General features: G+C 42.6%; 1 protein-coding gene across 1 annotated transcript in view; it reads right to left on the reverse strand.

Annotated features, from left to right (window-relative positions):
* LOC124805570 (myrosinase 1-like) overlaps positions 1-27,884 on the reverse strand; it is a 135,017-nt gene that overhangs the window by 89,191 nt on the left and 17,942 nt on the right. The window contains exon 4 of the mRNA XM_047266136.1: positions 15,349-15,471. Coding sequence (XP_047122092.1) covers positions 15,349-15,471 — 123 coding nt within the window. The remainder of the gene's footprint in view (positions 1-15,348; positions 15,472-27,884) is intronic.

Raw genomic sequence — 27,884 nt, forward strand, 5'->3', positions numbered from 1 at the left:
TATAAAGACTTACACATTTTCTTCGAAATGTGACTGCTGTGCTTACGAGGAGACCACACAGCAATCGAATTTTTGTATTTTCTTTTTATAAGTACGTGAAGTTCAGAGCTCAGACATAAATCCCTCAAAGAATATCAATGCAACTGTAATGAATTCTCGAGGAAATCGACTTTGAAGTTTTCCAAGCGACTCTGATACACACACACATTCTCGCCCACCACATAGGCATTAAGGGGTTGATTCCCACCCCTTGTAGCTTTTTAAGCAACGGTGCTCGTTCTGCAGCATTTCCGTGAAGCACCAAAGATACAAAAATAAAAATAATTTTACTTGTAACGTTTTACTATTGAACCAGTCTTTAAAATATTGGTAATTAAGGATTTCTATTTGCAACGAAAACTGGATTTTTTTGTCATGTGTAATTAGAAACAATAACATATGCATTTCTAATAAAAATGACACTTTGATGGATGTTAACTAGCATACATTTGGTGCATTTTTTGCTTAAATTACGTAGGTACCGGAACAGAACGAAGAAAAAAAATTACGAGACAAACAATCGTCGACAGGAGAGTCGAACCACCGATTACCCAATGTCGAGTATGACCAATATTTTTTCCCATTTTTACGTACTTTAAGCTCACAGAAAAGACTGTAGATAATGCACCTTTGTTTAAAGATTGCCGTCGACTGGGAATCGAATCCAGGCTGCATAGTTGATAGACGAGCATACTTAGACAGCCACATGGCCAGCTGAAAATTCGTCCTTGTTTTAAGAATTGAAAAATGCATGGAAAATTTCAGTGTCGATTTTCTCTGTGATTTTGAGGATTACATCGAAATGTTATCGAAGACTGACATTTGAGTTCTGAGATTCACGTACCATAAATATAAAAAATTACAAAAGTCGGACTGCCGAGTATCTCCATGTTAGGTTATGTCCAGGGAAAGGCATTGATTAAATTCGCTGCGAGTTAGAGTTAGTAGATTTTCGGCAACATGAATGACTGTGTAGACTGAAATACTTTCGAACATCCGACACACTACTTAAAAATTCCTTCGTGGTGTTCGAAACATATTTATTTCATCTGCCAGGATTAAAGCCTTCAGACCATCCCTTACATCTAACCAGACGTCCTCAGTCAACATTACAACATTGATACACAACGATAATTGCAATAGTAAAACAAATAAGGAATGAGACCTGTCTGGGGTTGTTACATCCTCCATCGGGCGCCTCCCCAGGTGGCCGATAGGTGACAGCCTTCCAGATATGGATGGTACTGGGGAAATGAAATACCCAGGGTGGACGAAATACTAGCTTAGGCCTAAACCCATTAGTGTGTGTTCTGGCATCAAGCAGCAAGTGGTCAGCGTCTGTTCTCCAAGTTGGTGCGGCTGCTACAAATATGTATTTATCTCAACAATCAAGTCTTTAACATTTCTGATCTCCAACATAGATCACGACAGCCACCTTCAACTTGACAAAATCATAATGGAACAAAAGGAAAATTGTTCACTACCCCAGGCCCCAGTAAATATACTGGACTTTCCCGGTCATCGGATTCTGGGGGACCAGAAACATTATGAGAAGGAGAAGATTTGGGTTTTCTGTACTGACACGTTCAACAAAAAAATGGTTCAAATGGCTCGGAGCACTATGGGAGCTAACATCTGAGGTCATCAGACCCCTAGGACTTAGAACTACTTAAACCTAACTAACCTAAGGACATCACACACATCCATGCCAGAGGCAGGATTCGGACCTGCGATCCTCCGAGCCCTAGCGGCGGCCAGCCGAAGCTCGTTCAAGGTCACCCGCCAATGGCGGCGCACACAGCCATATGGAAAACCCACCCACCTCCCCAGGGGTCGGAACCCCTGCAACCCACAATAGAAACAGATGCTCAGTAGCTGATAAGTGTTTTTATTTAAAAAAAAAATTTCACAGGATAGATAAGGATGGTTCATTTATTAAGGATGATAATATACAGTTACATCTCCTTGTACCCTGATGTATTTAGTCAACACTCCATCAATCTTAAGCCAAATATTAATCCTCTCATTAGAATTAACACGTCTTCTGTTTCTTGTGTACAAAGAAAATGGTTTATCTGTTAATACAACAGCTGTACCATAATTCCTATCGCCCTTAACACCAATAGAAAAGGTGCGATAAGCAGTCGCGCGATTCCAGACTGAAGCGCCTAGAACCGCTCGGCCACCGCGGCCGGCCACGTTCAGCACAAATATAGGTAAACTCAAACAGCTTACGGATGATCCGGAAAATGTCACATCAAAATCCTCGCAATATAAGACACGCATTTCACAGACGGAAACCACTTCAATACAGAAAACTACAGGATATACAAAGAAAAACATGCTGTCCGAAGAAGAACATCTACGATGCTTCGGAGAGGTTTTGCGGTTCTCAAACAAGTCATTGACAACAGCCTAGATTTCAGTTGAGTATCAGAAAGAATCTCTACAGTAACCTTCAAATCAGGAAACAAAAGATACATAATCTGAACACACATCCATCGACAAACGATCACAAAAGAAAGAAACCAGAAGAAGTCGAAGACATTTGGGAAGACATGGAAGAAATAACAGAATACCAGAAGACACGTTAAAATTGTATTAGGAAACTTCAATGCACAGCTAGGCAAGGAGAAGTACAAGCAACTCATAGGCCCATACACAACACACAAACGCACAAACAAGAATGGGGAACATCTCATACTTTGCTGTCAAAATTTTAGCTTAAAAGTTATATCAACAAAATTTCAAAATCCAAAACGAAAACTCACAATAGGAAAACGCCCAAAAACATATGGGGAAGATTTGAAATAGGTCAGGTAGCCATCACAAGCAAAAATAAAAGCGGAATTCTGAGCGTGAGAACACGCAATGTAGTCTTCGAGTCTGACCATCACTTGCCAAAAGTGAAAGGTAGGCAAATCCAAAGAAACAGAAAGACAACACAGGTAAAGATTATGAGGCTGGACACAGTACACTTAAAGTTAAACAAAGTCAAAATTGTTGAAGAAATTAATCAAAGTTCAACAGAAAGTTGGACAGACCTCGCGAAGGCTATTTAGAATGCAATGGGTTCGGGTCAACCTCCTGGGAAATGGAAACATAGATAGTGGAACGCAATTCGTGATCAGGTCATTGAACATAGAATCCAGGCCTGGAAGAAGTTTAGCAGCAGCAGAACAAAAGAGACATGACAAGATTTGCACGAAGCCCAGAAACAATCCTTGAAAGACATTACAAATATTAGAAGATTGAGAAGGACATACGACAAAAACAGACTAATTGAAATCGAGAAAGCCGGCCGCGGTGGTCTCGCGGTTCTAGGCGCGCAGTCCGGAACCGTGCGACTGCTACGGTCGCAGGTTCGAATCCTGCCTCGGGCATGGATGTGTGTGATGTCCTTAGGTTACTTAGGTTTAAGTAGTTCTGAGTTCTACGGGACTGATGACCACAGCTGTTAAGTCCCATGGTGCTCAGAGCCATTCAAGAGAAATAACACGAGAAATTTCACAAATTTTTCAGGGAAAATATAAAGGGTTATAAGCCTCCAATTATTTTCTTCAAAAGAACATACAGATCTCTCGAAACAAATACAAAAGAAAGCGGCAAAATTCTTGAAACATTTTAATAAACTCGTCAGTTGCGAGAAACTTGAAGAAAAATTACTCATCAGGGAATCGTTACCAAACCCAAATTCAAATCCGCCTTCAATACAGATTTAGAGGAGATTATACCACAACTAAAAAATGACAGAGTCCCAAGAGAAGACGGCATTATTTCCGAGCTCTGGAAACTCAGAGATGAAACCATCACAAACAAAATCCATGAAATTTTATATACACTCCTGGAAATGGAAAAATGAACACATTGACACCGGTGTGTCAGACCCACCATACTTGCTCCGGACACTGCGAGAGGGCTGTACAAGCAATGATCACACGCACGGCACAGCGGACACACCAGGAACCGCAGTGTTGGCCGTCGAATGGCGCTAGCTGCGCAGCATTTGTGCACCGCCGCCGTCAGTGTCAGCCAGTTTGCCGTGGCATACGGAGCTCCATCGCAGTCTTTAACACTGGTAGCATGCCACGACAGCGTGGACGTGAACCGTATGTGCAGTTGACGGACTTTGAGCGAGGGCGTATAGTGGGCTGTGCGGGAGGCCGGGTGGACGTACCGCCGAATTGCTCAACACGTGGGGCGTGAGGTCTCCACAGTACATCGATGTTGTCGCCAGTGGTCGGCGGAAGGTGCACGTGCCCGTCGACCTGGGACTGGACCGCAGCGACGCACGGATGCACGCCAAGACCGTAGGATCCTACGCAGTGCCGTAGGGGACCGCACCGCCACTTCCCAGCAAATTAGGGACACTGTTGCTCCTGGGGTATCGGCGAGAACCATTCGCAACCGTCTCCACGAAGCTGGGCTACGGTCCCGCACACCGTTAGGCCGTCTTCCGCTCAAGCCCCAACATCGTGCAGCCCGCCTCCAGTGGTGTCGCGACAGGCGTGAATGGAGGGACGAATGGAGACGTGTCGTCTTCAGCGATGAGAGTCGCTTTTGCCTTGGTGCCAATGATGGTTGTATGCGTGTTTGGCGCCGTGCAGGTGAGCGCCACAATCAGGACTGCATACGACCGAGGCACACAGGGCCAACACCCGGCATCATGGTGTGGGGAGCGATCTCCTACACTGGCCGTACACCACTGGTGATCGTCGAGGGGACACTGAATAGTGCACGGTACATCCAAACCGTCTTGAACCCATCGTTCTACCATTCCTAGACCGGCAAGGGAACTTGCTGTTCCAACAGGACAATGCACGTCCGCATGTATCCCGTGCCACCCAACGTGCTCTAGAAGGTGTAAGTCAACTACCCTGGCCAGCAAGATCTCCGGATCTGTCTCCCATTGAACATGTTTGGGACTGGATGAAGCGTCGTCTCACGCGGTCTGCACGTCCAGCACGAACGCTGATCCAACTGAGGCGCCAGGTGGAAATGGCATGGCAAGCCGTTCCACAGGACTACATCCAGCATCTCTACGATCGTCTCCATGGGAGAATAGCAGCCTGCTTTGCTGCGAAAGGTGGATATACACTCTACTAGTGCCGACATTGTGCATGCTCTGTTGCCTGTGTCTATGTGCCTGTGGTTCTGTCAGTGTGATCATGTGATGTATCTGACCCCAGGAATGTGTCAATAAAGTTTCCCCTTCCTGGGACAATGAATTCACGGTGTTCTTATTTCAATTTCCAGGAGTGTAGTAATGTGAAATACAGAGAAAAGTTCACATGGAATGGGTATTTGCTTTGATTCACCCACTCCACAAAAAGGGACAAGGCAGTCCCTAGTAACTACAGAGTATCTCATTATTACCGGTTGCCTACAAAATTCTCTTCAAGGCGTCACTCAACAGATTAGAACCAGAAGCTGATACAAAGATTGTTCAATACCAAGCAGGCTTCAGAAAAAGGAAAGTCTTGTATTGAAGAAATTTGGAACCTGCGAATTCTCCTGAAGGTCAGACAGACGAACAACACTATAGTCACATTTGTGGACTTCAGAAGACCTACAACTCCGTAGGCAGATTCTCTTTGACACATTAGAAGAATGTGGAATAGACTGAAAAAATAGGACACTCATACAACACACACTTTGAGCCGTGTACGGCTCGCGTTCTTGCCGTTGGTTCCTTCGCATTTTTACATCGATTGGTGTAATCAAGTTGCTGGCTTGCCTCCTTGAGTGGCAGCAGCAGCGCTTATCGATACCAGTAGTGGCGTACTATCTTTGGTGTGACCACTAGTATTTCCGGGTGGTGGTGTGTATGCTAGTGATTCGATTAGGATGGAGCAACAAGCAATTCTCCGCGGCGGGAGGCCAGGCCGGGGCCGCTGGCGGTGTGCACACGCTGTCGGATCGTGAGGCGCTAGCTTCAAGAGCGACAAGTTCGTTGCCCACCGAACCTAGACGCTGAAGTTGAGTGATCAGTTAATGTGTTATGAAACCTCAACTATTGTGACATCTCTTCGCTCATTTGCGGGTTGTTGCCTCCTTGGCCGTTTGAGCTAGCAGCATCGTATGATGTGTTGGAGTCGGCGAAATCTTGCAGCTGTCTTCCTACGTTGTGATTAATTACTAATTTGACTGTTACTTATTACTGAAGTGTACCAGCGGTATTTCCTGCTTGTGGCCGTTATCTCTCCAGTTACCTGCCCTGGACGTTAGTGCAGTTTGTAGGCACTGTGCCTTTTCCTCGCCGTGTTGTTGCTGTCCAGCATGGCGAGTAGTTCGACAGCCTTTAAGTTGTTTGGTTCATATTTGCTTAGAGTGGTTATTGTTCTCCTGGCTGTTTTTAGACGACAATTTCTAGAGGCATAGTGTTGTTCGTATTCTCGTACTCGGCCGATATTCTCCATCGTTGTGCCGTTGGTCGGACGGAAGGGAATTGGTTAAATTGTTGGCTGGTCCTTGGGCCGTCCCTAGTCTTGGCTGCCATCTGATAACCTAACTCCAACTATTGCTTGTCTATCTCACCTCACCTTACGTTTGAGCTACCATCCCAGGCCGACCCTTGCAACACTTCTGAGCACCACTTGTTCTGTTTGTTTTAAATTGTGATTTTCATTTTAGTTGAAGTATTGTGCGAGGCCTTTCACCGTGCATTAATTCAGTTTTTTTTAAAAATTTTACATAAAGCCCTTCAGCCATGTTAAATTAAAATTTTAAGCATTGATTGTTTTAGGAATTTTTTTTTTATTCTTAGAAACAGTTCTATCTGAAATTGTTTGTAATCCAGGCTCTAAGCCGTTAGTTGAGCCATGTGTTATGTGTGGCCTTCATCCGAGGATTTGCTTGAACCCCATAATAAGAGCCTTTAGCCGTGTGTATTCTCTAAAGGAAAATTTTTTGTAAGAAGCAAGGGGTTTATTCTAAACTATTTATCTGACTTGTTGTTCAGGCCTCCAGCCGTTGTTTCAAATTTGATTGTGGCCTTCGGCCGTGCTATAAGTTAATCGGGTTTTGGCCGTTCTGTTGCAAGTTTAAAAAGAAATTTTCTTGCTTAAAAATTGTTTATTAATGTGCCTTGATTATAGTTATTCTTCAGACGTGTAGTGTAGGCCTTCAGCTGTTAATTGTTTTCATTGAATGTTTTTTAAAATTTTTTTACGTTGTATTTTTAATTGCTTTGATTTCTAAGCCGTTCTTGTGTTGGTTGTGTGGTTTTGGGCCTTCAGACCAGAAAGTTTCTCAATTTTTCTTTAACTAGGCCTTGAGCCATATTGTTTAATTGTGATCTTTTAAGCCAATGAGTAAATAAGTGGTTCTTAGAAAAATAAAGTTGTGTGTTTGATTGTGCAACTCACAGTACCTGGTACGGCCCTGTCCACAACCTTAACCTTATCCTGTGCGCTCTCTGACTACCTACCAATCAGCTTTCACACTTACAGACGCCATATCAGAAATAAAATTTATGGGAGAAATCTCAGACTCGATCGAGATGCATACGGGGTTCGGACAAGGAGATGGTGTCTCACCCCTTTTACTCAACATTGTCCTGGACAAAATTATCAAACAACGGGAAGAAAAAGCAAAAAGAACTCAGTCAGGAAGAACGTGTGCGAACAAGAAAACCATAAAATGCATGAAATTTGCAAATGACCTTGCAATACTCAGCAAAAATTGACAACGAGTACTGGAATACTGAAAATAGGTTTACGGAAATGTACATGTAAAGAAAAGTACATGGAAAGAAAGAACAACAACCAACACATGTACACAAAATACGGAAAAGTTAAAAGAGTGGAAAAACTCAAATATCTTGCCAAATATATACAAATCGGAGGATCAAACAAGGCATCCAACACGCATAGAACAAAAAACTTCAAAAAGCTTACAAACTGGCATGGACGCACTACAATAAAAGAAACATTTCAAGACAAACTAAACTCACGCACTGCAGTACAGATGTACTATCAGAAGGATTCTACATATCTGAAGCGACCACAATCGGAGCATCAGCCATCACAGAGACATAAAAAAATAGAACGCAAATTCCTGAGAAAAAACTTTGAAGCAGTACAGAGAGATGGTATATGGATGAACAGAACAACCGAAGAATTATATGAACACACAGACAGGCTCACATATATAATCAGGAAACGCCGACTAACATTCTATGGAAACATACATAGAATGAACAATAAAAGACTCAAAAAGAGGACTTTTGATGTAGTAAATAGTTCACTCATAAAAAAGAGCCAATTGGTTTAAAAAAATAGGAGAAGACCTAAAACAAGCAATGATCAGTACCGAAGCGATAAATGAAAGAGGCAAATACAGAAACAAAATTATGAACACGAAACTCTGAAGTAAAAGGAAGGAAGAAAACAGGCAAAATATGGACATAGCAAATGAAATGGGAACACAACTAAAGAATGAAGAGGTTTTTGGAAGAGAAAAAGAAGGTGGAAACAAGAAAAAAATGAATAATCATTTAATAATCAAGTTAATCACTGTCCTGGAGACAAAAACGTGTAATAATATATATATCAAAGGGAAATCCAAGATCGAATGTAACAATATCAGTTGCCAGAGACTGCAATCATGTGTGGGTGGGTTGCGTTTGCGTGAGTATTTTTGTGTGTCTCTGTCGCCTGTTTTGACGAATCTGACCGAAAGCTTATTTGTGAGTCTTTCTGTTGTGCCTATTTGCGACTCAGCATCTCCGCTATATGGTGAGTAGCAACTTTCAGGACACTGATGAATGTGAATGTTACATGATTATTAACTTTTTCCTACTTTCCTTCATCTTTTTCTCTTCCCAAAACCTCTTCAGTCTTTGATTGTGTTCCTGTTCCCTTTGCTCTGTCCATGTTTTGCCTGTTTTCGTCCTGTCTTTCACTTCAAATTTCGTGTTTATAATTAATAAAACAACTGATCTGTGTGTGTGTGTGTGTGTGTGTGTGTGTGTGTGTGTGTGTTTGAGAGAGAGAGAGAGAGAGAGAGAGAGAGAGAGAGAGAGAGAGAGAGAGGAGGGAGGGAGAGAGATTGTTTTGTCGAACTTGATCACAGATTGTTTTTGATTTGGATATAGAATTTCAACACCTATAATTTAACCTTCCGTTTCACGACCAAGTACTTTTTCAGCTACGACCCTGGAAATGGAATTCTCCTTCGAAAATAACAGAGATCATTAATTCATAAAGGGTGGTGCATGAGTGGTTGACACATTTTGACATTGAGTAATAATTGTACTTCTAGTTACATTTAATTCAAAATTCACTCCAACGTGTTTTGTTTCGTGGAAATCTCCGTAGAGGTCGTGTTGCTGGAATGTCACCAGTCTCTTGTTTCGTAGTTAGCGTTTCACCATGAGTGGGCTTAGACGATCATCTGTTCAGCAGCGTTTTAAGGCAGTTCTCCTTTATGCTGAAATGACAAGTGTCACAGCAATGCAAAGACGTTTTAGGGCAATATTCCACACGCGATGGGCTCCAACAGAGAACAAAACTCTCGATTAACGAGAAAATTTGAAGAAGAGGCAGTTTTTTGGAATGGAAACGACCTGGGGCACTGACTGTTCGTTCTCCGGAAAACATCGCAGCGTTACGGTCGCCATTCAACGAAGTCCAAACAAGTCATCTCGGCGGGCAGCATGGCAAATGGGGATATATCGACTTTCTGTACAAACATTTTTACGGAGTGATCTCAAGCTCTTCCTTTACAAAATGACTTTGTTGCACAAGAACAAACAGAGAAGACTGGAGTATTCATTATGGCACCTCAGTGGAACCGTAAACAACAAAATGTTCGATTTTGGGGGAGAGAAGAACCACAAAATGTTCGTGTTCATTAAAACACAACGCATGGAGAAAAAGTGAGTGTGCATAGCTCTGTCCATTTTCGGCCTAATCGGACGAGTATTATTCAGTGACACTGTCAGTGCTAAACGATAAAAGATAATGTAGAAAAATGACTTTGTGCTACATCTTCTTGCCACCAATGTTCCAACGAACACATAGGTGGCACAACACCACATACGACTAATGCTGTACTGAATTCTCTACAGGGTCCTTTTGGCGCCCTTCAAGTCCAAATTTAAACCCTTGTGATTTTTTCGGTGTGTATATTTGAAAGAGAAACGCTTCCCTTTGAGACCACAGAATGTTATGGAAATGCGTGTCCGGGTAGCGCAATTATACAACGAGATAATAGGAAAGTTGTACCCCGAAGTTGAAAGGAATTTGTGTACTTGCCTTCGCAAAGTTGTCCGCTGCAGTGGAGCGCATATGGAACAAGTGATGAAGTGAATAGGATTTCCAGCAACCGTATCGTCTTTGTGTAAAGTTTAAATATTTTCATTTCAGAAATAAAAGTGTTGCGACAATATTAAATGTGTCAACTACTCATCAGCCGTACTAGTGATGTGACTACTCAACTCCAGTGAGAACCAGAAATGTTTGATACTTTAAGTTTCCACAGCGAGAATGGGTCTTGGAATTGGTTCAGGAGGCAGCTCTAGATATGGGACTGCGTAATGAGGTACGTACGTCACATCAGAGTCTTCTGAGCAACGACGAGACTGCAGATGAAAGCCTGGTCTGCGGATGGCGCTATAGTTTCCAGTGCCGGCCGAGGTGGCCGAGCGGTTCTAGGCGCTACAGTCTGGAACCGCGCGACCGCTACGGTCGCAGGTTCGAATCCTGCCTCGGGCATGGATGTATGTGATGTCCTTAGGTTGGTTAGGTTTAAGTAGTTCTAAGTTCTAGGGGACTAATGGCCTCAGAAGTTAAGTCCCATAGTGCTCAGAGCCATTTGAACCATTTTTATAGTTTCCAGTCTAGAGACTGATTTGGTGCAGTTGTCCACGACTGACTATTCTGTGTAAGCTTCTGCATCTCTGGAAAATTTACTTTCATTTGAAAACGCTCACTGTAGTCAACCTTTGATCTCCCTCTACAATTACCCTTCCGTCCATCCCATCCTGCCCACTTTCCCCTGTTACCAAACTGATTACTCCTTGATAGCTCAGTATGTGACCTTACAAACTGCACCTTCTTGAATTCAGTTTATGAGAAAAAATCCTCCCCAATTAGTAGTGTATCAATAGTCGTCTGCTCTACCCACTTTCCGCATCCTTTTGCAACACTACATTTCAAAAGCTTCTGTTCTCTTCTTGTCTGTAGTGTCCATCATCCACTTTTCACTTCCTAATAACTTTCACTCCATGTACCTGAAGAAAACACATCCTAATACATGAGCTTTTTCTCGATACCAACAAATTTGTCTTTTTCAGAATGTCTTTTATTGCTAACTTTTTCGATGCTGAGCATGGGTATACACGTCCTGCTATGCCCGTCCCCAGGCGTTGTAGACGTGTATACGGACGCCGCTAGCGTTTCCTTACAGTGCTATGGACGTCTATCCGCCGACCTCTCACGGCTGCGGACGAGTTATTTCTATAGCTCGGTAAATAGCAAAGCTTTGAGTGTTTATCGTATAACATATATGCTCATTGCTTGCTATTATTTGCAAAAAACTTGCTATGACATCCCCTTATCGTTTGTGAGATATGACTATTGTTATGACCACACAATTAGCTTTTTGCAAGGACGTGAATAGGTGCGTCGCGCATGACCGACTGTCGGATATGAAACCCAGTAATTCGAGAACGGAATGAGATATCGTTCTGCTCTTAATTTAAAAAAAAAATTGGATACCTTATCTAGACTTCATTCACTGCAATGTATGAACTAAAATCGACCTTACAGAAAGATTGCGCAATGCGTTTGTACCCGTGCAAAATTGTTATAAATTAGCTAAATTTTTTGGTTAATTTTAAGTAGCATACGGCGGAAGAAATTCAGTTCTCTTTCGAGCGCAGATATCAGACTGTAAGATGTGCAAAGATTAAGTGTTTTCACCTAACGGTTTTCAAAAGACTGGATGCTAAGTATTTCATATCAGCCGGAACGCCGTCTGCCAGCACAGGCAAAAGCATTTGGCGAGCAGTGCAGCTATAACAAAAGAAGCCATCGGCGGGGAATGCGGAGAGCAAGTCTGTAACAGCAAAATGTCTAATGTCAGACTACGTTTTATATTCTCTTCAGCACCGCCATTGTCACTTACACTCCTGGAAATGGAAAAAAGAACACGTTGACACCGGTGTGTCAGACCCACCATACTTGCTCCGGACACTGTGAGAGGGCTGTACAAGCAATGATCACACGCACGGCACAGCGGACACACCAGGAACCGCGGTGTTGGCCGTCGGATGGCGCTAGATGCGCAGCATTTGTGCACCGCCGCCGTCTGTGTCAGCCAGTTTTCCGTGGCATATGGAGCTCCATCGCAGTCTTTAACACTGGTAGCATGCTGCGACAGCGTGGACGTGAACCGTATGTGCAGTTGACGGACTTTGAGCGAGGGCATATAGTGGGCATGCGGGAGGCCGGGTGGACGTACCGCCGAATTGCTCAACACGTGGGGCGTGAGGTCTCCACAGTACATCGATGTTGTCGCCAGTGGTCGGCGGAAGGTGCACGTGCCCGTCGACCAGGGACCGGACCGCAGCGACGCACGGATGCACGCCAAGACCGTAGGATCCTACGCAGTGCCGTAGGGGACCGCACCGCCACTTCCCAGCAGATTAGGGACACTGTTGCTCCTGGGGTATCGGCGAGGACCATTCGCAACCGTCTCCATGATGCTGGGCTACGGTCCCGCACAACGTTAGGCCGTCCTCCGCTCACGCCCCAACATCGTGCAGCCCGCCTCCAGTGGTGTCGCGACAGGCGTGATTGGAGGGACGAATGGAGACGTGTCGTCTTCAGCGATGAGAGTCGCTTCTGCCTTGGTGCCAATGATGGTCGTATGCGTGTTTGGCGCCGTGCAGGTGAGCGCCACAATCAGGACTGCATACGACCGAGGCACACAGGGCCAACACCCGGCATCATGGTGTGGGGAGCGATCTACTACACTGGCCGTACACCACTGGTGATCGTCGAGGGGACACTGAATAGTGCACGGTACATCCAAACCGTCATCGGACCCATCGTTCGACCATTCCTAGACCGGCAAGGGAACTTGCTGTTCCAACAGGACAATGCACGTCCGCATGTATCCCGTGCCACCCAACGTGCTCTAGAAGGTGTAATTCAACTACCCTGGCCAGCAAGATCTCCGGATCTGTCCCCCATTGAGCATGTTTGGGACTGGATGAAGCGTCGTCTCACGCGGTCTGCACGTCCAGCACGAACGCTGGTCCAACTGAGGCGCCAGGTGGAAATGGCATGGCAAGCCGTTCCGCAGGACTACATCCAGCATCTCTACGATCGTCTCCATGGGAGAATAGCAGCCTGCATTGCTGCGAAAGGTGGATATACACTGTACTAGTGCCGACATTGTGCATGCTCTGTTGCCTGTGTCTATGTGCCTGTGGTTCTGTCAGTGTGATCATGTGATGTATCTGACCCCAGGAATGTGTCAATAAAGTTTCCCCTTCCTGGGACAATGAATTCACGGTGTTCTTATTTCAATTTCCAGGAGTGTATTTTACTGCACAAATCGCAAAACTCATTTACCGCTGTATATGTATCATTTCATAAGCTGCTTTCCATAGAACAGTCTGATTTCATTCGACAGCACTAGGTTCCTCTGGCTGTACTTTCGTTGGAATTCATCTTAAAATCTATTTTCAAGACATTACCCAGCGCGTTTTACTGGTCTTACAAATACTTCGAAGAATTGCAGTGTTGTCGGCCAACTTTAAAGTTGGTCTGCAGATGCGCTATGGATACGTAGATACTCAGTCGTCTCCACTGGCAGACGCTGCAAGAGAGGCGTTCTGTATCACTGTCCCGTCTACTATTGAAGTTCCGAGAGCGTAGGTTCCTAGGAGAGTCAACCGACATGTTGCTTTCCCGTACGCGTATCTCGTGAGAAGACTACCGAGATAAAATCAGAGAGATTGAAACTCACACAGAGGCTTACAATAATTCGTTCTTCCTGCGAACCATAGGCGACTGGAACTGCAAAAAAAGGGAAGTGAGACTAGCACAGAAAGTAGTCTCCGTCGCACACCCTAAGATGGCTTGCGGAGTGTAGATGTAGATACCAAATGGGCAGTACATCTAATCCCACCTGTTGAAGCTGACGTCCAGCGCACAAGGACCAGTGAGCGACCGCAAAGCAGGGTTCTTCGATTATGAACTTACTGCTAGGTGTAACTACACAGTGCAGCGTGTTTCAGCACATCACTCATACTTTGGCTAATCTACTCGGACACGAAAATTTCTTTTACCTGACACAGTAACTGTCTAATCGCTTTGTATCTCCGTTGAGTCATTACTTCTGAAGCTGAAGCAACTAAATTAAATGTAAATTCTTTCAACTTTTTGTCTGGTTCAGTACGTTTTCCTTTCTCGAGATAGAACACATATTCAGTATCAGACTGTTATGTGGCTCGCCGCACGTAGCCTTCTTCGTAAAAATTCAAAAAATGGTTCAAATGGCTCTGAGCACCATGGGACTCAACATCTTAGGTCATAAGTCCCCTAGAACTTAGAACTACTTAAACCTAACTAACCTAAGGACATCACACACACCCATGCCCGAGGCAGGATTCGAACCTGCGACCGTAGCAGTCCCGCGGTTCCGGACTGCAGCGCCAGAACCGCTAGACCACCGCGGCCGGCGTAAAAATTCACTTTCATCCTTTCACTGTATTGTGTAATTTGGATAGACAACATATAAGGATTGAAGATAGTTTTCAACGTCTCTCAAAACTATTTAATCTTTTTACTATCACATGTAGTCGACATTATGTTTCCTTTCCTTTCTAGAACTTTTGAAATCTGATTATCGCTCCGTGAATATCTAAGTAATCACTGAAGAGACGCAAAATATTGGCAGCAATGACCAAAGAAATCGGTGTATAGTGTCGATCAAGTGTAACAGTATTTTTGATTCAGAGTCTCACAAACACTTGCTCTACACTGTAGCTCAAGAATTCACGTCCGTTCTTCAAGTGTGAGTTAGCTTGTGCTTTTCTCTATTCAATTCACTGAAATAAAAGAACTGTTATTTTTACTCTCCCTAATTTTGGTCCCTTTGTACGTTGTTCGCTAATTCAACCTGAACTCTGATTGGAGGATTTAGAATGGATCTATAGAAATTAATGTAGCCAGTAACAGTTTGATCCGGCTTACAAGAAGACTGAAGGAGAATACTGGACGCTACTGAAATTTATGTAGAGGGTAAACATTTATATGCAGACTATTCATAAAAGTTGCTAAGTATACGCACTCTGTCGCCGAAGTTCTCGAAAGCCAGTCTCGCATACTCTTCGAAGTAGTCAGCGATCCTGGGATTGGGCCATCCACCGATGTCTTGCAGTTTCTGTGGGAGGTCCCAATGGAAGAGCGTCACCTGGTCAAAAACACATTTGATGTTAATAAATTTGTGTAAGAGATGGGAGTTGCCCTCATCACTAGATAATACATAATTTAGCCTTAAGCTAATGTACAGTGCTAATACAATTCGAATGTTCAACAAACTGTGAAGGAAACAATGACTTACGTTAATAGTTGTTAAGTGATGGAAAGCATGCACTTTATTTTGTATGATAACACTCGAAATACTGAGTTTCTCTTTATGTGTTTCATCGTGTCACTGGCGGTTCTGCGTCCTTACATAAAGAGTACTGCCCATAATGGGTCCTTCAGGTACTCTGTTTCATTCTTCGCATGTCATAAGTTTCAGCACCATGTCACATTTTTTGCGAAGAAAAAATGTATACTTATTTTCTCAGAGTCATAGAAATTTTGTACTGTACATTGCGTTTAACCGTTGGTGTATAGCGTTCTCCGAGTCTTGTACAGGAACCATCTCGACATTGTCAAAATGACTGGGAGAAATCTCCTAAAATCCACTTCTTGTAGGAGACAGTATCAGTATTTAAGACAGTGGAAGTGATAAGGAAGAGGAAATAAACTCTCATTTAAGAATAAATATCCCTGCTACAAGAAAGTATTTTTTATTTGTAAGGAAATTATTTGGAATCACCAGCTGCATGTGTGAGGGTTGCCCAGAAAGTAATTTGTTTTGCCGTGTACTATCGGAAGTCGTGGGAGGAACTTAACAGTCGCTGTAGGCCAGTGTATTTTCAGCCACGTTAGGGAGAAAGGCATGTCGCTTTAAGTTCGTCTTCAAAAGCCGTTAAAAGTGAGAATTACAGTAATAAATAAAGCCAAATCTGTAATCAGTTCTGTAATACGGTTTTAGGACGAAAAATTTTAAAAACACGCTGTGTACGAGTCGACTGTGATGAGTCAAACTATCGTGCGATGGTGGTGTCGTTTGTTTAAGAGTGGAAGCATAAATATCTATTTTGTTGGCATAAATTGTGCTTCGTCTGTAGTCAGTACTGAATTCTTCAGAAGACTGACGAAAAGTTCACAAAAACTGGCGATTTGTGATATCTCACCTCCTGATCGACTTCCCACAGATTTCTTTTAGTGTTTTGCATGTGATGCTGAATAAATAATTCTGGTACCTAAAACTATGTGTTTGTGGGTTATGGAAAAGTTTTCTGGAAACCACAAGCCTCAATGGATGACTATTCAATTGAGTTTCTTTTGCATTACAGTGCGTACGGAGGGTTTTTTCGGAACAGAATCGTGTTGATGACGAGGCTTGGGTTTCCCAAAATGAAGACAAGAAAGCAGTCAACGCTGTGAAGTCACACCGTCACGCGGTAGTACCACTTATCAAAATATTGACAGAAAAGAGCTGTCGGGCGAAAGGATTTGTTTCACAGTATGGAAGATGAAGTGCTGATATCTTTCAAGTTAGGGCTTTGCAGCGGCGTGCCAAAGTACATGTGTGCCGGGTGTGCGGACCGTGTGCGGGCCGAAGCTCGACCTGTCTCGGCTTTGCTCCAACGTTCTCGGAAGTACTCGTTAAAGTGAGACATTTCGTTTAGTACTGTGGTGTGGCATTTTTCTGTCGGCACTACTCTCTTCATTTCAGAAGAATCCCGGTGACACATCAGTGCTGTTTATCCTTCGCTGTTTGTTCGTCTTATGGAGGACGTTCTCTGGTCCAGTGGCTGTTTTGCACAAAAAGAGGCAGTCTAACGACCGTCGTCACAAACCTTTAAAAATGAATGGGAGTGACCGAAGAGACTGGTAAAAATCCTCAATATACGTTACGCAGTGACATAAGTAACGGGTACTGCAAATATGCTATGAAACGACATTGCAATATCACGCAGAAAGAATTTAAAAATTTATTTGCCAATGAAAGAGAAAAATAATTACACCGATAGCCAGACTGCATCCATTGTCCTGTACATCAAGAACCACCTTATGCTGAATTTGTAGGCATGCAGCACGTTATGAAATCGGTGGTACGAACAGTAACATTTCTGAAGTCGCACGCATTATTCCAAGGTGAGTTGCAACATTTTTCGACAAAGAATACGAAGACTTTATATAATACTGCAAAATACGTACGTTAAGTCAAGGGGCATGGCTGGAACGATTTTCGATTTAAAACTCACCATTGTTGAATTTATGAAGGAAGAAAGAGGGCTGAAATGAAAATTAGAACACGCGAAATGTATTGCTAGACGCTGCATTTTAATTGGAATTACTGAACATTGTCTACAGTAAGACACTGCAAGGTGAGAAACAACTTTTTCAGGATTTAAAAGAAAATCGATTTTTAGAAAAGACACATTCTGAGTGACACAGTCCAGTTTTTTGAGCTCACTGGCGTTAAAGGAAACGCGAGGTTTGAAGAATTCATTGAAACTATTACGACAGTTTCCTAAACTTTTTAATGAAACTACCAATCTTACATCTGCCTTCCAGCTGTTTTTGAGACCATTTGCGGTTTAATTAGAAAGTGTCGCTGTGCATGAACAGATGTAATTGCTTGATCGGAAAGATAATTCTCATTTTAAAGACAAGTCCTTCTATGTTAAAACTGTCCTAAACGTCTACATTGCTTTCCCCAGGTAGAGTTTCCTCGTCTAAATAACGCGGTTGCAAAAGTGCTACAATATTACGCTCAACATAAATTTGTGAAAGCCCTTTTTTCGGTTATGAAACTGAATATATCACGATAACGTGGAAACAAGAGTGCGAAAATCTGTGAAATTGTGTTTGTCTGTATGCTGACAGTTCATACCGGATAAAAACTATATTACGCCAAACATAATTAAATAATACTGGCAACTTGTTTCCTTTCTGTTTTACGTTGTTAAAAATGTGAAATGAAAGCCAAATCGTGTGCAGTGTGACTGCGCTGTAAGTTTGCGGTTTCCCGTCCTCCGTCTCAGGCAGCGTGGTGAGTTAGTGGCGGAAATGTGCAGCGAGGCTGAGTGCTATGGTACTCGGGCCAGGGCACAATCGTTGGCCGAATACTTGGCCACCCCCCTTCTAGGGTCCATGTTTACTAGACATATTTATTGAGAATGACTGTTCCTGTCGTACCCTGAATATTAATAATTCCTTCTGCGATACCCTGTGTACAAGCAATATTGTATCAGTGGAAATAGGGCGATTTTGAACGTCCTCTCTACACCACAAACTTCGTTCCAAACATTTGGCTTCAAACTCAGGTGCCAAAATTGTGTGGTAGGGGATTATTTAAGTGAAATAATAGGCGCTTAAATCTGGAAGATCATTATGCAGAGAGGAAATACAGAGCTGTAAATTAAAGTTTTTTCTAATACGTTTTATTCAACCATTCATTTATTTTATCATAACCTAATAGAGGTTACTTTCTGGATAACTGTCGTACAATACAAGACGTCTCTTTCGTCATCTGTTGTTTAAACAAAACTCTGGGCTTACAATTTAGCTATTAAGCACATCTAATGGATAGTTCGGGGATTATCTATACAGAAGAAAGCCCTGATGGAGCCGCAGGTGGTTCCCTTTGTATCTGGCACACCTGCTGAGAATTAGGAGTTCACCACGTTTCTGGAAACCTTTTTGGTCTATACATGGTTACATGAAAACAAGGACAAAGAAACGCAGCCGTAATGGGGTAATAGAAAACTGTCGTAGTGAACTATCGTAATCTCCCTAATACGAGCAAAGATCAGCCTTATAGACATATAGAGGAAATGAGGATATTTGTTATGAGAATCATTCGTAACCCCTATCAAGGAGACGCCGCCTTAACGAAACATTGTATGTGTAGGCGAGCGGGCTTGTGAATTTCAATGAAGCTAAGGGCTATCTTGGGACTATATGGGTGGCAATCACATGGGCCCTTAGCTGGCATCACTTCCGCTTACTTGTGTTAGGCCTCTGACGTATATTTTGCTATCAGGTGTTAGGTTTCGAGGCCCGAGGGTATATTTCTCTCTAAACGGGCAGAGAAGCCAGCTTCTCATGGGGAGGAATCCTCAATGAAAATCCTGCGAGTCTGAAGGCGGCAAGGCGGCAGCCCCACCAACAGATCTCTATCAAGCAAGATTTTCTTACTAAAAAGCTTCATAAAAATAAGCCACACTGACAGCAACGAAACGACTGTACAAGAAAAGGATAAAGACTTTGTAATATGGGACAAACTACTCTTAGCTACATGGAATGTTCCTGGTTTAGCTGAAAAGGATACAGAACCAACTCGAATTAAGAATTAAAGGAAATAAAATCTAATATAGCGGTTCTAAAATAAACGAAAAATAACCTCAAAGGATCCCAACATATAGGAAACTAATCATTGATTTATGGCGGAGCTAGTAAACAACAAAAAGCAGCTTTTAGAGTTGCTATAATTATCGCTGACATGTGCGAGAATTATTGCACAGTCAGCTTAACAGCTCAAGCATCCAAGTTGCTGACAAGAATAGTATACAGAAGAATCGAAAAGAAAATTGAGGATGCACTAGATGACGATCAGTTTGGCTTTAGGAAAGGTAAAGGCACGAGAGAGGCAGTTCTGACGTTGCGGTTAATAATGGAAGCAAGACTAAAGAAAAATCAAGAAACGCTCATACGATTTGTCGACCTGGAAAAAGTGTTCGACAATGTAAAATGGTGCAAGATGTTCGAAATTGTGAGAAAAATAAGGGTAAGCTATAGGGAGAGACGTGTCATATACAATATGTACAACAACCAAGAGGGAATAATAAGAGTGGACGACCAAGAACGAAGTGTTCGTATTAAAAAGAGTGTGAGACAAGGATGTACTCTTTCGCCCCTACTGTTCAATCTGTACATCGAGGAAGCAATGATGGAAATAAAAGAAAGTTTCAGGAGTGGAATTAAAATTCCAGGTGAAAGGATATCAATGATACGATTGGCTGATGACATTGATATCCTGAGTGAAAGTGGAGAGGAATTACATGATGTGCTGAACGGAATGAAGTCTAATGAGTACAGAGTATGGAGTGAAAGTTAATCGAAGAAAGACGAAGGTAATGAGAAGTAGTGGAAATGGGAACAGTGAGAAACTTAATATGAGGATCGATGGTCACAAAGTAGATGAAGTTAAGGAATTCCCATCCCTAGGCAGTAAACTAACGAGTGACGAACGGAGCAAGGAGGACATCAAAAGCAGACTAGCAATGGCAAAAAGTGCTTTCCTGGCCAAGAGAAGTCTACTAATATCAATTACAGGTCTTAATTTGAGGAAGAAATGTCTGAGACTGTAATTCTGGAGTACAGCTTTGTTGGTAGTGAAACATGGACTGTGGGAAAACCGGAACAGAAGAGAATCGAAGTATTTGAGATGTGGTCGCTACAGACGAATGTTGAAAATTAGGTGGACTGATAAGGTAAGGAATAAGGTGGTTCAGTGCACAATCGGAGAGGAAAGGAATATGTAGGAAACGCTGATAAGGAAAAGGGACAGGACGAGGACATCTGTGAAGACATGAGGGAATGACTTCCATGGTACTAGAGGGAGCTGTAGAAGGTAAAGCTGTAGAGAAAGACAGAGATTATAATACATTCAGCAAATAATGCAGGATGTATGTTGAAAGTGCTACTCTGAGACAAAGAGGTTGGCACAGGAGAGGAATTCGTGGCGGGCCGCATCAAACCAGTCAGAAGACCGATGACAAAAAAAAAAAAAAAAAAAAAAAAAATAATAATAATAATATTAATCATCGATAAGGAGTGAGCTAATAAGATAAAATATCAGACTTTCGTAAATGACACAATAGTAGTTGTTAGATTTAAAATTCCTAAGGGGTCATCTGACTATAATTGGAGTATATCCCCACAGAGAAGGCAAAAAGGAAGAAAGTGAAAGATTCTATGAAGAACTACACAAAGAAATGCGTAAAAATGTGAAAATTGTCATTATCTTATATTATCAAGAGATATGATTGCACAAGTGGGTAAAATACTGATTAAAGACGCTATAGGTATTTTGGTGAAGGAATGATGGAGAGAAGCTGAGGCAGTTTGCAGCATTTAACAAATTAAGTATAAAAATACTTTTTTTTAAGAAAAAGACATGATTAAGTTTCCTTGGTGTGCAAGGGGACGTAAATCACGAATGGACTACGTCATTACGAATAAAATTAATTTTCATCGAAATAAGAAATATAGAAGTCTATCGAGGAAGTGACATACCAAGTGATCGCAATTTGAAAATATCAAAAATTCATCTCCTAACAAGGTGGATGAAAATGAAAACCAATGAAAGAGCGAATGGAGAAGCGTTTAAAATATATCTACTACAAGGAGAGAGTATAAAAAATTATATCAAGAACTTCAAATACAATAACAAGAAATTAACCAAGATATTAATGAGGAATGTGATGCCATTATACAAGCTATAAGAACCATAGCTAACGAATTGTTAGGTAAAAGTGAAAGTGCCAGAAGGAAAATGAGTTAGGAATATGGAATGATGAAATTACAAAGGCTATAAAGGACCAGAAGTTAGCTTATCTGCAAGCGCTATAAGAAATAGACGAAGCAAGGGAGATCTACATCTTTCTACATGGATACTCTGCAAATCATATTTAAGTGCGTGGTATAGGGTTCATCGAACCACCTTCACATTTATCTATTATTTCAATGTCGTATTGCGTGTGGAAAGAATGAACACCTGTATCGTTCCGTATGAGCTCTGATTTCCCTTATTTTATCGTGGTGATCGTTCCTCCCTATGTAGCTCGGTGTCAACAGAATATTTTCGCATTCGGAAGAGAAAGTTGGTGATTGGAATTTCGTCAGAATGATTTCCAGCCCAAATCCTGTATCATTTCTGTGACACTCTCTCCCATATTTCGCGATAATAAAAACGTGCTGCCTTTCTCTGAACTTTTTCGGTGTACTCCGTCAGTCCTATCTGGTAAGGATCCCACGCCGCGCAGCAGTATTCTAAAAGAGGACGGACGAGCGTAGTGTAGGCAGTCTCCTTAGTAGATCTGTCACATTTTCTGTGTGTCCTGCCAATAAAACGCAGGCTTTGGTTAGCCTTCCCCACAATATTTTCTATGTGTTCTTTCCAATTTAAGTTGTAATATCTAGGTATTTAGATAAATTTACGGCTTTTGGATTAGAGTGATTTATCGTGTAACCGAAGTTTAAAGAAATCCTTTTAGCATTCATGTGGATGACCTCACACTTTTCATTATTTAGGGTCAGATACCACTTTTCGCTCCATTCAGATATTTTTTCTAAATCGTTTTGCAGTTTGTTTTGATCTTCTGATGACTTTATTAGTCTATAAACGACAGCGTCATCTGCAAACAACCGAAGACGGCTGCTCAGATTTTCTACCAAATCGTTTATATAGATAAGGAACAGCAAAGACCTATAACACTACCTTGGGGAACGCCTGAAATCACTTCTGTTTGACTCGATGACTTCCCGCCAGTTACTACGAAGTGTGACCTCTCTGACAGGAAATCGCAAACCCAGTCACATAACTTAGACGATGTTCCATAAGCACTTAATTTCACTACAAGCCGCTTGTGTAGTACAGCGTCAAAAACTTTCGGTAAATCCAGGAATACGGAATCGATCTGAAATTCCTTGTCAATAGCACTCAACACGTCATGTGAATAATAGTTGTGTTACACAGGAACGATGTTTTCTAAACCCATGTTGACTGTGTGTCAATAGACCGTTTCCTTCGAGGTAATTCATAATGTTCGAACTCAATATATATTCTAAAATCCTGCTGCATATCGAGGGTAACGATATGGGCATCTAATTTAGTGGATTACTCCTACTACCTTTCTTGAATATTGGTGTGACCTGTGCAACTTTCCAGTTTTTGGGTACGGTTCTTCGCCGAGCGAACGGTTGTATATGATTGTTAAGTATGGAGCTAATGCACCAGCATACTCGGAAAGGAACCTAATTGGTATGCAATCTGGACGAGGAGATTTGCTTTTGTTAAGTGATTTGAGTTGCTTCACTACTCCGAGGATACTTACTTCTACGTTACGCATGTTGACAGCTGTTCTCGATTCGAATTCTGGAATATTTACTTCGTCTTCTTTTGTGAAGGCATTTCGGAAGGCTGTGTTTAGTAACTCTGCTTTGGCAGCACTGTCTTCGATAGTATTTCCATTGTTATCGCACAGAGAAGGCATTGATTGTTTCTTGCCGCTAACATACTTCATTACGACCAGAATCTCTTTGCATTTTCTACCAGGTTTCTAGACAAAGTTTCGTTGTGGAAACTGTTATAGGCGTCTCGCATTGAACTCCGCGCTAAATTTCGAGCTTGCGTAAAGGATCGCCAATCTTGGGGATTTTGCGTCTCTTTAAATTTGGCATGTTTGTTTCGTAGTTTCTGCAACTGTTTTGTAACCCGTTTTGTGTACCAAGGAGGATCAAATCCGTTATCTGTTAGTTTATTTGGTATAAATCTCTCAATTGCTGCCGATACTATTTCATTGAATTTAAGCCAGAATTTAAGCCACATCTGGTCTACACTTGTATTATTAATTTGGAATGAGTGGATATTGTCTCTCAGGAAGACGTCAAGTGAATTTTTATCTGCTTTTTTGAATAGGTATATTTGTGCCTTATTTTTCGAGGATTTGGGGATTAGAATATTCAGTCTCGCTACGACAACCCTGTGTTCACTAATCTCTATATCAGTTTTGATGCTGATTGTTAACTCAGGATTATTTGTTGCTAAGAGGTCAAGTGAGTTTTCACAACCGTTTACTATTCGTGTGGGGTCATGAACTTACTCCTCAAAATAATTTTTAGAGAATGCGTATAGCACAATTTCGGATGATATTTAATGCGTACCTCCGGAATTAAACATGTATTTCCGTCAACATATCGAGGGTAAATTAAAGTCACCACCAACTATTATCGTATGAGTCGGGTACGTGTTTGAAATTGAACTTTTCAGCAACTCTATCATCTGAACTGGAAGGTCGGTAATAGGATCCAATTATAATTTTATTCCGGTTTCCAACAATGACCTCTGCCCATACTAACCCACAGGAAGTATCTGCTTCAATTTCGCGACAAGTTAAACTACTTCTGACAGCAACAAACACGCCACCGCCAACTATGTTTAGCTTATCTTTTTGGAACACCGTTAGGTTCTTCGCAAAAATTTCGGCTGAGCGTATATCCGGCTTTAGCCAGCTTTCAGTGCCAAGAACGATTTTAGCATCAGTGCTTTCTATTAGCTTGGAACTCTGGTACTTTCCCAACACAGCTACGACAATTTACAACTGTTAGACCAATGGTTCCTGTATCTAAGTTCTTCCTGTGTTCAGCCTGCACCCTTTGTGACTGAAGCCCTTCTTGTGTTTTCCCGAGACCCTCTAACCTAAAAAATCACGCAGTCCACGCCACACAGCCCCTGCTACCGGTGTAGCCGCCTCCTGGGTATAGTGGACACCTGACCTATTCAGTGGAACCCGAAACCCAACCACCCATTGGTGCAAGTCGAGGAATCTGCAGCCTAAACGGTTACAGGACCGTCTGAGCCTCTGATTCAGACCCTCCACCCGGCTCTGTACCAGGGGTCCGCAATCGGTCCTGTCGACTATGCTGCAAATGGTAGCTCTGCTTTCATCTTGCAAGCAAGACTGGCAGCCTTTACCACTTCTGTTAGCCTATCCAAACCTGAGAGAATCTCTGCTGATCCAAAGTGACACACATCATTGGTACCGACGTGAGCAACCACCTGCAGTTGGCAGCACCCGGTGCTCTTCATGGCTTCCGGGAGGACCCTTACCACATCTGGAATAACTCCACCCGATATGCACACGGAGTGCACGTTGGTTTTCTTACCCCCCTTGTCAGCCAAGTCCCTAAGGGGCCCCATAATGCGCCTAACGTTGGAGCTCCCAACTACCAATAATCCCACCCTCTGCGATTGACCAGATCTTGCAGGCTGAATGGTTTCTTCTGAAACAGGACAGGCGACAGCATCTGGCTCAGCGACAGTGTCAGCCACAGACAGTACCTGGAACCTGTTTGTCAGACAAACTGGGAAGACCTTACGTGCGGCCGCCTGGGAAGTCTTTCGCCGCCTGCTTCGCCCCGGGGCGACCACCCACTCGACCACAGGTGAGGGGTCGGCCTCAGTGCGAGCAGTAACTGGGTTTGTCACCGGTGAGGACTGATCGGAGGACTCTGACGTGCTGGACGTCCGTTGGATCCCCACGGCCGGCCCACAACAGTGGCGCCCATCCACTGCAGCCTCAAGCTTCGTAACCGATGCCATCACAGCCTGAAGCTGAGAGCGAAGCGTCACCACCTCGGCTCGCATCGGCACACAGCAGTCGCAGTCCCTGTCCATACTAAAGACCGTGGAAAACTAAACTATTCATATAAACGGACTACCGGCACGTGCTGCGCAACTCTACTGAAGAACCTGACGAAAACGCACGAACTGTGTCTTGTAATACGCAGATATTCAAAAACCTAATTACCGAAGCACTCAAGTTAAACTAAATAATTTGCCCCTGATTAGGAACTTTTAATATGTCACAAGATCGGTTTACTTTCTGACGCAAACGAAAACGCGAGAACTGTGTGTATTAGATGTTAAATTTACACGCAGAAACTCAAGAAAGTAAACTATTAAAGCACACAGATGATACAATAAAATTCGCTCCTGGTTAGGAGCTCGTAAACGTCACAACAGCGTTTATTTCCCTGTTGCTGCGTCTGTCTCGATCGGCTACTGCTAGGGAAAACGAAAATTAAGTGAAAAATATTAAAAGGGAAGCTCACCAGAATCTTGGAACAAACTGATAAGCACCTTTTAAGCTGATACACATGGGAGATAAATCATGACCCATAATGTGCTGAAGTATCTAGATAAGTGAAGAAAGAATTGTTGCAAATATAATGTAATCGAAGAGGAACAATGCATACAATATTTCTTTCCTCATGAAACTTAGACGTTGACAAAAGCTGATAAAAACAAGATATAAGCTGCCTACATGAAATTCTTAAGAGCAGTAAAAGGATGTACCCTTTCAGATAGAATTTCAAATGAAAAATGAGAGAACTAGGAATAAACTCCTTGTGATAAAAATCGTAAACCATAGAAATGTTTCGAAACAGCGTCCTGGGTGAATACCGAAAGAGAGCAACCCAAGAAGAGTGTTCTACTACAGGCCTAAGTGGACAAGATATCCGGGAACACCAACGAACCGATGGCCAGACATGTTTTGAAGCCGAAACAGGCAACATTGCCTAATCCATGGAGTGCAGAAGACGAACAGGAAAAAGAATTTATAAAACAACTGGAAGGCATACATTTTTAGTACGCACTGTGCACTCGTAACTGACTAAAAACAAATAACCGATGTTCCAGGAAACGTCCGTTTCAATAAATATCTGCAGTGTGAAAAGTTAAAGGGATTCTATGATACCGACTGTGCTCTGGTATGCTATTTAGAGTGGTATGGATACATAGAGGATGGAGTAGGTAGGATTTACACCATCTGCGAACTGCGCCTGGCCAAATAGGATAGCTAGCTGGCATTGACAAATTTTCACTGGTGTACGGTTGAAGCTCTTGCCTCGAGCGACTGAGGTCTAAATTCCACCAAATCCTACTACTTCAATGCACACACAGTAGCCTGTAAAACTAGGCCACTTTATAAACTGCAATATCCGTAATTAATACTGAAATGTACTTAGTACTTATGTCTTAGGTTAGCAATAGAATATTCATGTAAATGTAATGTTTCATAAGAATCAATTATTTTTAGACGTGTAGTGTTCGATAGCTAATGGCCTTACCGCAGTGGTAACACCGAAATTAATCGCTGTCGAGCTAGGCTAGCAGTTTGTTCTGCCGAGCGCTGTTGGCAAGCGGGGTGCAGTCTGCCCTTGTGAGGCAAACTGAGGAGCTACTCCATTGAGAAGTAGCGGCTCCGGTCTCGTAAACTGGCATACGGCCGGGAGAGCGGTGCGCCTCTCCGTATTCGCATTCAGTGACGCCTGTGCGCTGAGGATGATACGGCGGCCGGTCGATACCGTTGGGCCTTCATGGCCTGTTCAGGCGGAGTTTAATTTAGTTTTAGTAGTGTTTGATATCTTTTTGATCCGTAATTGAGCGTGATTACTTCATGAAACTCTTATCATTAATCTTGGCTGAATGTTTCTAAATTTGTATTATTGATGTTTAATTTAACGCACACCACTAGGACAGAGTGGTATAACAGGGAAGAGATAGAAGGTAAGCTAACAAAAATGGTGGGGCAAATGTACAGAATGCTGGACATGGGTGTTAAGATCGAGAACGAGGCGAACATGGTGTTCCTATTCGAAAGAGTGAGGAGCTCTCTTTCAGGACGCCAGATCGCTTGTTATTTTATTTCTTGGTTGCAGTTAGGCGCGTAATGGTAGCGGCTGTACCTT

The sequence above is a fragment of the Schistocerca piceifrons genome, chromosome 7 (assembly GCF_021461385.2).
Source record: "Schistocerca piceifrons isolate TAMUIC-IGC-003096 chromosome 7, iqSchPice1.1, whole genome shotgun sequence".
NCBI lineage: Eukaryota > Metazoa > Arthropoda > Insecta > Orthoptera > Acrididae > Schistocerca > Schistocerca piceifrons.